Here is a 12670-nt window from a genome sequence, read left to right as displayed (position 1 = left end):
AAAGGAGAACAAACCATAAGGAAAAAAGTGAAACCGCACAATACCTTTTGCATTCATTTTTTTTTTTTAAATTTAAAATTCCAATATATAATATTTAGCTGTTTTTTGTGTGTGTGTGTGTGTGTGATTTAGTGATAGTTACTTGTCATTAAACATTTTGCAGAAACATTCTGGAACACATAAAGGGAAGGAAGGTGGAGCTTAGCTCTAGAAGCGATGATGTCACAATAGTCACAATCCAATCAGGGGGAGGCACGAAGGAGACTAGTGTGTGGTAAGGCATTGTACAACATATGGGCGTTTCGAGTAAGAACACTCTAATCCGCACATCCTACATCTCTTTTTTTTCCTTCCATTTTATTACGTCTGGTTTCTCTCGGTAGTGAATAAATTCGATGGAGAAGTGCTTTGACTTATTAAATGGCGCATCGGTTCAGAAGCAGGAGTCTGTTACCTACTTTTCCAGTGGATCAGATAGAGAAGTGTGTGAGTGTGTGTCTGGGTGAAAGAGAGAGAAAGATACTATTCTAGTTTACTTTATTCCACCACTCTCCTGTAAAAGTACAGGTAGCCCAGGTCCTTAGGTGGCTTCTCAGAGGCACAAACTTTCTGATCGTTAAAGATTACCCACCTGAAAGAAACAAAGACAGACGCTGGATATAAAACCACTGAGAAGAAAATTAATACTGAGAAGGTGATATTGCTGTACAAGAGCTGCATATGAATAATAATAGAGGGATTGGAGCCCACTGATGGAGAGAGAACTTCACTCACTGTTGGTCCTTCTTGATGTGGCAGACATAATGACCACACATTGTGCTCGATCCCATGTGACTGATGAACGCAAAAAGCTCATACTCTTCAGGACAAAAGGATGGGAAAGATTTGAATCATTAGAAGAGAGCATAATATTTAAGAAAAAATAAAATAAAATGCCACACAAACACGCTTACTTCCTGGTCCATCACGGACACGTGGTCCTGGAGGAGGTTCCCGACTGGCTTCACTTCCTCCCTCTGAGCGTCCACCCTCAGACACATCCATGGACTCCAGATCATCCAGATGAGAGAAGATCCAGTCCACAGCACGCTCTAGAACATTATTCTACAAACAGAAATTGAAAAATATGGGCTTGAATCTCTTAAAAGAAGGAGATAACAAATGGCCTTTGAAAAAGAGCACTGCATTCACATACTGACGGTTTTATTTTCTGTTCACTTTATTTGACGTTTGCAATTTTTGTAACCTATTACCAACATTTAAGACGTCGATTTGTGTGAGTTTCTTTTTTTAACATGAAAGGGATTGTTCACCCAAGAATAAGCAAAAAAAAGAAGAAGATATTTTGAAGAACGTTGGTGACCCGACAGCTGCCAGCAGCCATTCTTTAAAATATCTTCCTTCGTGTACAAAAGAAGAAAGAAACTCGTACAGGTTTGGAACAACTTGAGGGTGAGTAAGTAATGATCATTTTTGTTACTTCTTGGGTCTCACAAATTAAAAGGAATGTAATATTTATGGCAGTGAGGTAAAAACAGTGTGCTTAACTAGCTTGCATGCAAAATTGGGGGCAATGTTATGCTTTTGGTCATTTATTTAACCATAAGAAATATTTTTTTACTGCAACAATTCATGGAATATCAGTTCATAAGATTATACAACTGTTAAAAAGTTTTGGGGTCAGTCAGATTTTTTTTTTTTGGTGAATAAAATTAATTATTTTATTCAGCATCGACATTAAATTGACCAAAAGTGACATTAAAGAGATTTATAATCTAACAAAAAATATTTCCCCACTGCTGCAGAGATGACGAGTCAGCAGCGTGACTTAATCTCTCCAGCCAAAACATTATCAATAAATTATTTAAATGTTTAGACAGTCTCCTCCTGTTTTTTCACGACACACTCATAATCATTATGTTTGCCGGTGTGCTGTGGCAAGATTTATGCTTGCGTTTGAGCGCTGATTAGTAATATATAGGCAATTAAAGGCTCGTTGTTATGATTTATGGATTGTTAATATGAACGCGTGATTAGTCGACTAATCGTTTAAATGAACGACTTGTCAACTAGAAAAATCTTTAGTCGAGGGCAGCCCTAATTGATTATAAGAAATGTTTCCTGAGCGCCAAATCAGCATAAGAATGATTTCTGAAGGATCATGTGAAGTCACTGGAGTAATTCTTGTTGAAAATGCAGCTTTGCATCACATAATTTATGATATTTCATGATATTACCGTTTTCTGACCAAATCAAATAAATGCAGCCTTGGTGGGCATAAACACTTTCCAAAAAAAAATTTTTCAACGTAAATCAATCCCAAACTTTTGTGCGTAGTGTATTGTTGTATATTATTAATTGTTCAGTGCAATATAGAAGTAGCTTGAGTAATTGCAAGTTTTTTGTTGTTGTGAGAACTATTAAAAAGATTAAATATTTCTTACATTAACTAAAGCCCCTTTCACACAGAGCGTTGATCCCAGAAAATTGCCATATAATTGCTAGAGTGCCTTCTCTGTGAACGGAAACACGTCCTGGGATTGATCCCGGGATGGAGACCTAGTAACATTGCTGGGATCAGTCCCGGAACGTGCCCTGCTGTGTGAACAAAAGGCAGGACCAATGCCGTAAGGGATGTGTTTTAGTGAAGTGTCATCAAAATTACGTAGTTATCGGGCGACTCTTTGACCGGGGGTTTTAAATGCAGATTAAGGTCCACGTTACACATTAACAAAGAAGAAATTTTGACTGATTTTAAGTGAAGGACACTGGACGTTTTTGCTGGGAAAATCAAAAGTGCGACGTTTAAGCGCGCTCCTGGGAGCCTCTCTCTTTAGTTCTACAACACTAGCTAATGCGTTGTTGACGCGTACATTATACATCACATCTTGATGTCACATGTCTTGTACGGGATGTGTGTGAACACATGCACAGATTCCAGAAAATCACTGGCAGTGTGAATGAACCAAAATCAAACGATTCCCAGGACAAATCCCGGGACACATTATCAGTGTATTTTCCGGAATCTCTGTGAAAGGGGCTTAACGATACAGAAATATATCAGGGTTTTCCCTGGCTCAAAACGAGGTGGAGGTGGTAAAATCCTGATCATGTATTTTAATAGTAAATACATTTTAGTTTAAGTAGTATTTTTCGTAGACCATCATATATCATCATAATACATGTTTCCCACAGTTTTTTTGTGGGTGGACCTCAGTACCTCTATGGGGGTCTGGAGGCATGCCCCCCCCCCCCCCGGAAGAAAATGTTGTACATTTTAAAGATAAATTCATTAATCTGGTGCACTTTGAGTCACCCAAATCCGCTGTTAAAAATAAATATGATAATTTGATATCTTTAGATGTCTGCATCTGATCATCACATTACAATTATTCAAATTCTCAGTGTTAAGCATGATAATATGGCAACATATCACAGTGAAGTAGGCTGATTTAAAATTAACATTTATTTAAATTAAAAGTTCTTCTTTTGGCAAAATTAAATTTCCTTAATAACCTAAACAGAGGCTTTATTCCCTTCAAACTTAAATTGTCAAATTGTCAATTGTCAAACTTAAATTGTCATTACATCACTGTTGGAAAACACTCTTATCAGAATTTTTTTTTTTTACCTTTATAAAGTTTTTTTTCCTAATTTTATTAAATGTATGCTCCATCTTTCATTTCAAATTCTTCAATTTGATCAATACATTCAATTAGAATAAGACACTAGGCTGTTAACAATCAAAAGGTTAGGAAACACGGTAAGACATTTATATTATTATCAACTATAGGCTATCAATCGCCACTTACATTAAATGAAATCACGTTTTCGGTTATTCCCTTGTTATTTTTTTATTTTATTTTTTGATATTGGCGTTTTAATCAGGGCATTTGTCCGATTGGGCAAGTACAATTTTCTCTCACTTGTCCCTTCAAAAAAAAAAAAAAAAAAAAAAACACATGTCCCGGACAAGCGTTAATGTCGAGCCCTGATATGTTTTCCTTGATTGGTTTTCCCTGAAGAGAATTACGTTGTTGAAAACGAAAGTAAAAGAGTGATGCACGTTCATTGCGTTTTACCATGATGAGAGTTCTGTGTCTTTATTAAACTCAACACATTATAATGATTTATCTGTCATCCGCCCTTCATTAATTTAAAATGTTATGTTTTTATTACTTGGCCCGCCCGACCCGTGGATTATGATGATCCGCGCAGCACTATCGGCAAACTATACGGTTTGAGAATGGACACAGGCCGGGAACCCGCAACAGAACGGTCACGGTGGAAAAAGTGTATCTGAGCATAAGATATCTGAGCATTTATTTTTCTAACATATCTAATAATTCTTAAAAATTTGAGGAAACAGATTACGGTAGCTATCAGTAGGTTTATCTATAAAAATTTTGTTGGAAAAAAAATCAGATCTATGCATCAATATATTTTTGCCTCTCACCGTAGCTCTGAGAGCACGAGTGGCCTGGTCTCGACTGAAGCCCATAGAAACGATGGTTGCAAGGTGTTCCTCAGGTACACTCTCAGTGGGTGTTGTGCCAGGAGCAGAACTAGAGCCAGGCAACACTAAAGGTGCGGAAAAATCTGCAGAAAAACCACACACAGAGAATTATTACTCTAAATCTGCATACTGCTTTAAATCCTCTTTACAGCTGACACTCATTGATGAATGTATTTACCAGGGTCATCCATGTGCCCCATCACCCAGTTCATAGCAGCGTCGATGCCAGTGTTGCCCGTGTAGTACACGGCCTTCCGGCAAGCTTCCAGAGGAAAACCCATCTCACAGAGCTGAGACACTGTTGAGTCATCCAACACCGGAGCTGAGAGACAGACAGAGAAAGAGAGTGGTCTACACACAGCTTTTGATGCAAGGAATCATTACATAGACTGAATGCTAATCAAAATTAAATGAAAAAAAGTTTAACCAATGCTTAAATCCAAGACAAATTCCATTGAATTGAAAACTAAATACTGAGGCTGTATGATACATCATGTATATAGAAAGCACCACATAAAAAAAGTGTTTATCTTGAACTAAAGCAAATTAATTTAATGAACAAAAGAAGACAAAAAGAAGAAAGCAAAGGAAAAAGAAAAAGAATGAAAGACAGGCTCAAGTGAAGACAGATGCAGTCGGAAAGAGGAGAAAAGACAGACTGACACAGCAGTGGGGAGTAGAGAGAGTCGTCCTCCTCGTTGCCGTGGGAACCCAGGATACCTTTAACCTCCACATCGGGGGTCATGAGAGGAGGCGGGGCCACCTCTGGCAGAAGCTCCTCCCCTGGCTGCTGTCCCATGGCCCGGAGCGTGCTCAGATCCAGCGTGTCAGGAACGTCAATGCTCACATCTAATAAAATGATCATATATTAGTCTTCAAACTATGGCTGTAAACCAATTAACTGAATTATTTTCATTTATAGATGTATTTGTAAAGAATGAACATGTTTTAGCAGAGGTCTTAAATACATATACATACATATACATATATATATATATATATATATATATATATATATATATATATATATATATATATATATATATATATATATACACATACATACATACATACATACATACATACATACATATAGAGAGAGAGAGAGAGAGAGAGAGAGTATTCACCTAGTTTTTTAGGAACCCAATCCAGGCCAAAAGTAAATTTCTTGATTTGGATAACAAGATGGTCAGGAAATGAAGCAAAGCGAGTGGTCCTAGAAACAAAGATATATTAACACACAGAAGAAACCCAAAGACTGACTAAAAAAAATGTAAATGAATATTATTATTACTTTGTGGCAGTGGTTTTGGCCTGCACTGCAGAGCTCCAGAAATCTGTGAGTGTTTCTGGTTCGCTGAGAGCAGCCAAACAGGCAGCAAATGGGATTTGAGCACGTGTCACAGGGGGGGGAGGGGCTCCAGATGACTCCGCCTCATCACGGCGACGCTCCGCTTCTTGTAGCTCCTCTGATAAACAGGAAGAGAAGATGATAAATGAGAGGAAGGATAAAATGGAGTATTATTTTATCCAGTCTTTCCTGGAAATTAAGTCAACTACATTCCAATAAGTGTCTAACCCATATTAGTTGCCTGGTCCATGGGAACGGGCAGCTGGACAATGTAGTCCACTCGTTGCGTATACTTGGCCTTTTGTGACTGCTGGCATACGATCTTCTCTTCCACCAGGAAGCGGAAAGCTTCTGAGGGATTCATGCCAGACCGACAGTTCCTCTGGCCAACATAAAAGAAAAGCTGAATTGAGCGAATGCACAAGTAGAGAAAAACAAAGATAGCAGGAGAAAGTCATCATCATTACCTCCACCATATTTATAAAGTGAAGAAGAAACTCCTGCGCATCCTGCTGCCGATTGGTCGAGAACTCCGGGTGGCCTCGCCCAACCAGAGCTTTGAACATGCGAGGTGCTATCCCAACCTGGTCACCCTGTACAAACAAAATCATTTATGAATGGCTTATCTCAACAACTAAACATAAACAGAATGACATTTCATTAGAAACAATTTATGAAAGATTTGCACATAAATTCTGCTCTTCTTTCCTGAATGAGACCCGGTGAATTAGAATTGTTAAAAGGTGGGTGTGTGCGCGCGTGTACCCTGGGTTCGGTGGAGGCACTGGGGTCATCTCCGGGGTCCGGGGCCGGCTTAGAGTACTCTCCTGACAGAAGGCCATAGCCCAGCTTTGCTCTGATATTAAAGAGTGAAAAGGAAGGAAGAAAGAAAACATTTTTGGTTATTTCATCAAATTGCTGTAGTGTTTAAGCTTTTTGAAAAAAAAATTCTAAGTAGATGTTCATGTTTTTTCACTGCTTTCTTTCAGGTAGCAGAGAGAGAGAGAACTGATGTATAGTGACCTCTGCTGGAAGTATGGTATAAAAGGGATAGTTCAGCCAAAAAGGAAAATTCTGTCACTCAACTTCAAGTTGTTCCAAAAGATTTTGGGGTGGACGATCACTAAACACACACCCCTATTTTAAAGGTTTGTAGGTCAGGTACTCACACTTGAGTCTTAAAGTCCTGGGTAGGGTCACTGGGCGCCTCAGCAAAGACCTTGTCAATGTTGGAAACGTATCTGACAGTTAAAGAGCGAGAGGAACCAAAGACGTATTTAGAGACTTCATTTTATTTCAGCAATAGTTAACTTATGAATATAAAAATATATAAAACATTCATGTCTAATACACACACACACACTACCATTCAAAACTTTGGGGTCTGTAAGATTTTTTTATGTTTTTAAAATAAGCCCTTTATGGCGCATTTATTTGATCAAAAACACAAAAATGTAATATTGTGAAATATTATTACGATTTAAAATAACTATTTTCTATTTTAAAATGTAATGATTTTCAGCATCATTACTCTTCAGTGTCACATGATCCTTCAGAAATCATTCTAAAATGCTGATTTGGTGCTTGAAAAACATTTCTGATTATCAATGTTGAAAACCGTTTGGCTTAATATATTTGAAACATTTTTTCAGGATTTTTTGATTAATAAAAAGTTCAAAAGAACAGCATTTATATGAAATAGAAAGAGTTTAAATAGAAAAATGTAATCTTACTGACCCTAAAACTTTTGATCGGTAGTGTATATGAAAAACATGGAAAAACCACTAAAATCCCACACATTCTCAAAAGCACTCTGAAAGACACTAACTTGGTCTGGAAGTCTGGGATGGTGAAGAGCACTTGCATGACAGAGTTGAGGTAGCAGCTGTTTCCCAGGTTCTTCATACCGGTGAGCCCCGGGCCCCACATGGGCCTCAGAGTGGTGCCCGACTCCTGAATCACCTCCCACTCTCCCACACGCTGGTTCACTGCGATCTCCAGCTCAGTCATGGTTCTTTCCGTCTGACAGAGGGAGGAACACGCTTTAACACCAGCTTTTCTGAACAGCTTCCTAAGCACTTCAAGAATGAAAACCCATCTTGCAGAGATTTTAGGAATGACTGTACCTTTTCCATAGTCATCATATCGATGCCAAAGTGAGAAAGGTGTTCTGGAAGCTTAGAATCTAATACCATATCATCTTCATCATATGAATAGACATCTGCAAAGACAGACACACAGCACACAATGTCTTCAAATATACACAGTCAGTCCTTTTTTTTCTTTTACAGAAAAGAGCACACTGTAAATTGATCAAAAGTGAGAATAAATACATTGAAGACAAAAAAGCCTTCTATTTAAAACAAAAATTCTTCTTTATATTCATCAAATAATCCTGGAAAACTTGTATCATGATTTTCACAAAAACATTAAGCAGCACAACTTTTTTCAACATTGATGATAACAATAACCAAATCAGTATATTTATTAGAATGATTTCTGAAGGATCATGTGACTGAAAACTGGAGTAATGATGCTGAAAATTCAGCTTTGCCACCATAGAAATAAATTAGATTTTAAAATATTTTGAAAGATGTTTTGAAATGTAATGATATTTTACATTATAGTTTGACTGTATTTTTGAATACATAAATGCAGCCTTGGTGAGCAGAAGAGACCATTTAATTCGACTCCAGTAGATTTTGTGTGATAGTCTCACCTGCTCCGTCAGGTGTTATTGTGCCGAGTTTGACAGCCAATGGGTATCCGGTCTGCTGGTAGTGCAAGAGGGCGTGGTTATTTCCTCCCGATCCATCAAAATACCTCCGCCCACACAAAACCTTCCCATCTGTCAGATTCATCCAGATGTTCTCCTGGAGGTCACAGACCTCACACTTCCAACCACTAAAAGAAAGATAGGAGCATCTAAATGCAAACAATCAATTACTGTAACTTCCTCTGGGATCATATTCTCAGAGCTTAGCAGTACATATCAAATGTGTCAACAACATTTGCACGTGTGCATACCTCGGAGGGATTTTGACCCCATTGTCGAGTTGTTTAAGTTCAGCTGCGTATTTTGACTCCTGTCGCACTTCACCGTCCCACTGCTGCACCTGCAGAGCGTGGGACACGGAGTCTGCTGCCTGCAGCCCCGCCATCGACAGAGACACCTGCAAGCCAGAATGACAACAACACAGCGAATGACAGTTAGAAAATTCAGCTTACACTTAATTATGACTATATAGCATTATATCTGGTAAATAAATAAAAAGTTGACAGTCTATAAATGGACTATTACAGCTTAATAAGAAAATTAACATGCCATCCACAAGTCATTACATAGTGAAAAATAATGTTACAAAATACAATAATATAAAATGATATTCACCCGCTCCCGAACAACATCTGGCATGGAGGCTAGATCCTCTGATGTGACTTCCTGTCGGTCTGGGAACAGAACCACCTTGACTTCTTCCTCATATTGCTCCTGATCAACATCAAATCCTCCCTCAATTCCTACAAGAAAAACATGAAAGCTTTACATCCTTTTGTGTTTCATAAAATAAGCTTACTTACAATAAAAACTAGCGTGGACTAAAATAGGGCAAAAGAAAGCAAGTGCTTACCAATGGCCAGTCTTGTGGGCTTCTTTTTGGGAGGATCACCGGATCCAGAATTGGGATCATCCTCCTTCTGATGGACAGACAAGGTTAGTCTACATTTGCCAGAAGAACAGCACAAGAAATGAAACACTACAAAGCTTGGTTGTGCAAATTCGTATTTGCTTAGTTCAAAAGCATTGACATGAAGAGTCGCACATCAACTACGGTGAATTCAAGTTCTAATATGTTTCTCATTCAAATAATTTTTCCTATATCATATTAATATGCAGAGACATAAATAAGCCACATGTCGTGTATGTTGATTTTCCAGAAAAGTCAATGAACTGTGCAGCTATACAGCGCCCACACCATTATTATTTTTTTGCAGCCTTGGTTACGGTATTTTTTACATTAAATTTTCCCATAGGGGAAAATCAGACAAAAATACAAAAGGTACAAGACTGCATAGAGTAATTAAAGTCGTAATGAAACGGAAGTGGCGACAGATCTTATCTTAAGTATTGTGATACATATCTGAGTATAACAGAACATAAAAAAAAATAATTATTGGTTCTATGCATCGGTTTATGTGGATTTTAAGATGTGGGTGTTGCAATAAAAAGTGGAGGTGGATGAACATGAACTTGCAGAAAGCCTGTTATTTTCACAGGAAAGACCTGTAATGTCATTTTTATTAAACATTATACTAGGTAAAAAAAAGTAAATGAAACATAGGCATGAATTGTTCTCAATTAGATCTATAGCATGCATTAAGTAGACAAGATGAATTTTCATTTCAATCCGACCTTAGCGGCTTTGTTGAACTACAATCCCATATAGCATTGCAAATGACAAATGACGAATGTTGCTTACATACATAGAGCAGTTTATTTACATTTATTGCAAAATATGCAAACAAATATTTAATTAGTTTGAGAGTGTAGGGAGATTGACTGTTACAACATTTGCAGTGCTTTATTGAAGCGGGTGATCACGGAGAGGTGTTTCTGCGTGATTTGCTAGTCACAATTCCCTGATTGGTGGAGATTTCTTTGGACATTCATGGATAATGTTTAATGTAGTTCTTCAACAGGAATTCCACTGTTAGACAAATTTGTTGAAAATCTAGGCTGATGGTTTCAACAAATGGCTTCAATATATCATTTATTAATAACCTTGTAGCTCACAATAAGTCTGGCTTTAATGGTTATTAAAATATCATTAATTAATGGAATTTTTACTTCCCAACCCAAAGGTTGAACATTAATAATTGCTTTGTCCCACCCAGCCCGAAACAGCAACACTGGCTAAACCAATGGCACGAGTCTGGGGGCGGGACTTTGCTTGTCTGGCCAATGTAAGACAGGAGGAGTGTTAGGGAAACCTGTTTGTCATCAATCTATTTTCTTTTTTTACAATTCTGTTTGGAGAATGGAGACTTTAAAGTGGCTTTAAAGATTTATGAACATGTACTCAAATCATACATTATTATTCATAAATTCACTGAATGATGCGTCATGTGCTTACCTGTGTTTTCCGGGTCCTGGTGATGTGCAGGTAAGCTCTCTGACCAGTTTTGGCGTGGTGTCGGTCTACGTACTTACTTCCATAGCCGAGAAAGCTGTTCATACAGAGATACAAGCCTCCCTCACTCTCCTGAAACAATTGGAAAGAACTGTTATAACAAAAAACTGTTTGTCAGCAGCACCACGCGCTCAATGAGGCGGTCACACCACAAAATAACATTCACGCGCATGATACAGAAGCACACAGGCTTCTCAAGATAAGAAACTTTGCAGCTTCTAGCTAAAGTTAGCGTTATAACTAGCTCACAGCTAGCTAAAGTTATATATAATCGGATCATTTAAAGTTACAGAAAATGAATGGCTTAATCGAGATGTAACCAAAGTGTGCAGAGTCAACAGTGCAATGATGACTCGCGTGACCTAATGAAGGAAAATAGTGCAAACTTGAGCACTAAATGAGCGCTAGTTAGCGATCCGCTTCTCACAGATGGTAAGAAGACAAACCCAAAACAGCAACCTTATACAAACAAGCAAATAAATCAATAAAAATTCCCGAAAGTGCGCGATGACTGTGCAGTCTACTGAACTCACTGGGCTGGCGAATGAGAAGGCGCACTCGTCTTTGTGAACACGATCTCCGGGCCTCGGAACCCGAATCGTAGACAGAACCGACATCAATATCTCGCTAACCTCCGTCATTCTGGCTAAACGCAATTTGCCTTCTTGCCTACACACACACACGCTTGCCCGCTTGGGTTTTTTTGACCCCCGCTCCTGAAATACAGTCCGCCTGAAGTCTCTGACAGCCCCTTCTTTCTCGGTTTCCCCTCAATGAAAGCTGCTGCTGATGATCCAATGTGTTTTATTCGAGGCCAGGGGCGCTGCACACACTCACACTGCACTCATTACATCCGCATATGCTTGACCGTAAAGTGTCTAAAATACGCGCATATTTTTTTTACATTTCAATTTTTTTAAACAAAATTGCAAATGTACACGTTTGTTTAGCGTCTTTCATGGAAGAGGATTTAAATGATCGTTTAATGCAACATAGTAATCTTGGCATAACTAACACTTTCTTTTTTAAACTATATTATGAATTCTCATGTATTTTGTGCATTACGGTAATATGGAAGCCATGACAGTTGACAAAATGAGAAAGCGGAAAATGTTACCTCATGTAAATAACAATACTGGCCTCATGCGGCTGGGAGTTTTATTAAATAAAAATAATCAAAGATATGGATTGGATGACGTGGGTTCAGTGTAGACAACTAATTATGATTACACCAGGCTGATACAAACCCTAAAGGCCGTAAGTTCATACCTGGTTCACGAATACCAAGAAAGATAACGCAGTTTTGTCTGTCACTTTAAACGCTCCAGCTCTTTAAAGTTGGGTGGATTCTGATTGGTTGTCAATGATTTTGTAGATTTTTTTTAAGTGATTCCAATATATCGTTCCTGTCATTATCGTTATAGTTGTGGTGTGGGCTTGCCTATTCTCATAGAATTATTATAACTATTATTAAAACATTACTATCGTTACAGATGTCCTTGGTGTGAACGGGCCTTAATTAACCCTAGCTCTAAAAGTCATTTTTCAGAAGAACAAATTTAAGTTCGATTGGTTACATCAGGGGGTAACACGTAAGTTACACATATTTAACGC

The 12670-nt window shown here is 38.1% G+C and overlaps 1 protein-coding gene across 4 annotated transcripts; it reads right to left on the bottom strand.

The window, feature by feature from the left end:
* Positions 1 to 112: 112 nt before the first annotated feature.
* usp5 (ubiquitin specific peptidase 5 (isopeptidase T)) lies at positions 113 to 11917 on the bottom strand. 4 transcript variants are annotated; one of them, XM_084385871.1, is made up of 20 exons: positions 11590 to 11917; positions 11000 to 11128; positions 9497 to 9563; positions 9259 to 9386; positions 8895 to 9040; positions 8587 to 8792; positions 7994 to 8088; positions 7696 to 7889; positions 7037 to 7108; positions 6633 to 6723; positions 6335 to 6460; positions 6096 to 6249; positions 5811 to 5985; positions 5644 to 5732; positions 5180 to 5365; positions 4695 to 4838; positions 4457 to 4599; positions 954 to 1104; positions 775 to 859; positions 113 to 631 (listed from the first exon to the last, which is right to left on the bottom strand). In XM_084385871.1, the coding sequence occupies exons 1-20, from the start codon at positions 11695 to 11697 to the stop codon at positions 538 to 540; spliced, it is 2583 nt and encodes an 860-aa protein (XP_084241997.1). In that variant the 5' UTR covers positions 11698 to 11917; the 3' UTR covers positions 113 to 537. The 4 variants fall into 4 exon arrangements, with proteins under 4 accessions (XP_084241997.1, XP_084241999.1, XP_084241998.1 ...); XM_084385873.1 differs by having other exon boundaries at positions 5237 to 5365; XM_084385872.1 differs by having other exon boundaries at positions 8587 to 8771.
* Between the last annotated feature and the right edge of the window lie 753 nt (positions 11918 to 12670).

The sequence above is a fragment of the Rutilus rutilus genome (assembly GCF_951802725.1).
Source record: "Rutilus rutilus genome assembly, chromosome: 17".
Classification (NCBI taxonomy): Eukaryota; Metazoa; Chordata; class Actinopteri; order Cypriniformes; family Leuciscidae; genus Rutilus; species Rutilus rutilus.
Note: the sequence above shows the minus strand (reverse complement) of the source record. Positions and strands in the feature narration are given on the sequence as shown.

Excerpts from the sequence above, each read along its gene's own strand:
- usp5 (XM_084385871.1), bottom strand. The coding sequence starts at position 11,697 with ATGACGGAGGTTAGCGAGATATTGATGTCGGTTCTGTCTACGATTCGG. Across the intron at positions 6,461-6,632 it reads GTGCCTCCACCGAACCCAGG|GGTGACCAGGTTGGGATAGC; the intron begins GTACACGCGCGC and ends TTGTTTGTACAG. Across the intron at positions 1,105-4,456 it reads CTCGTGCTCTCAGAGCTACG|AATAATGTTCTAGAGCGTGC; the intron begins GTGAGAGGCAAA and ends TTCTGTTTGTAG.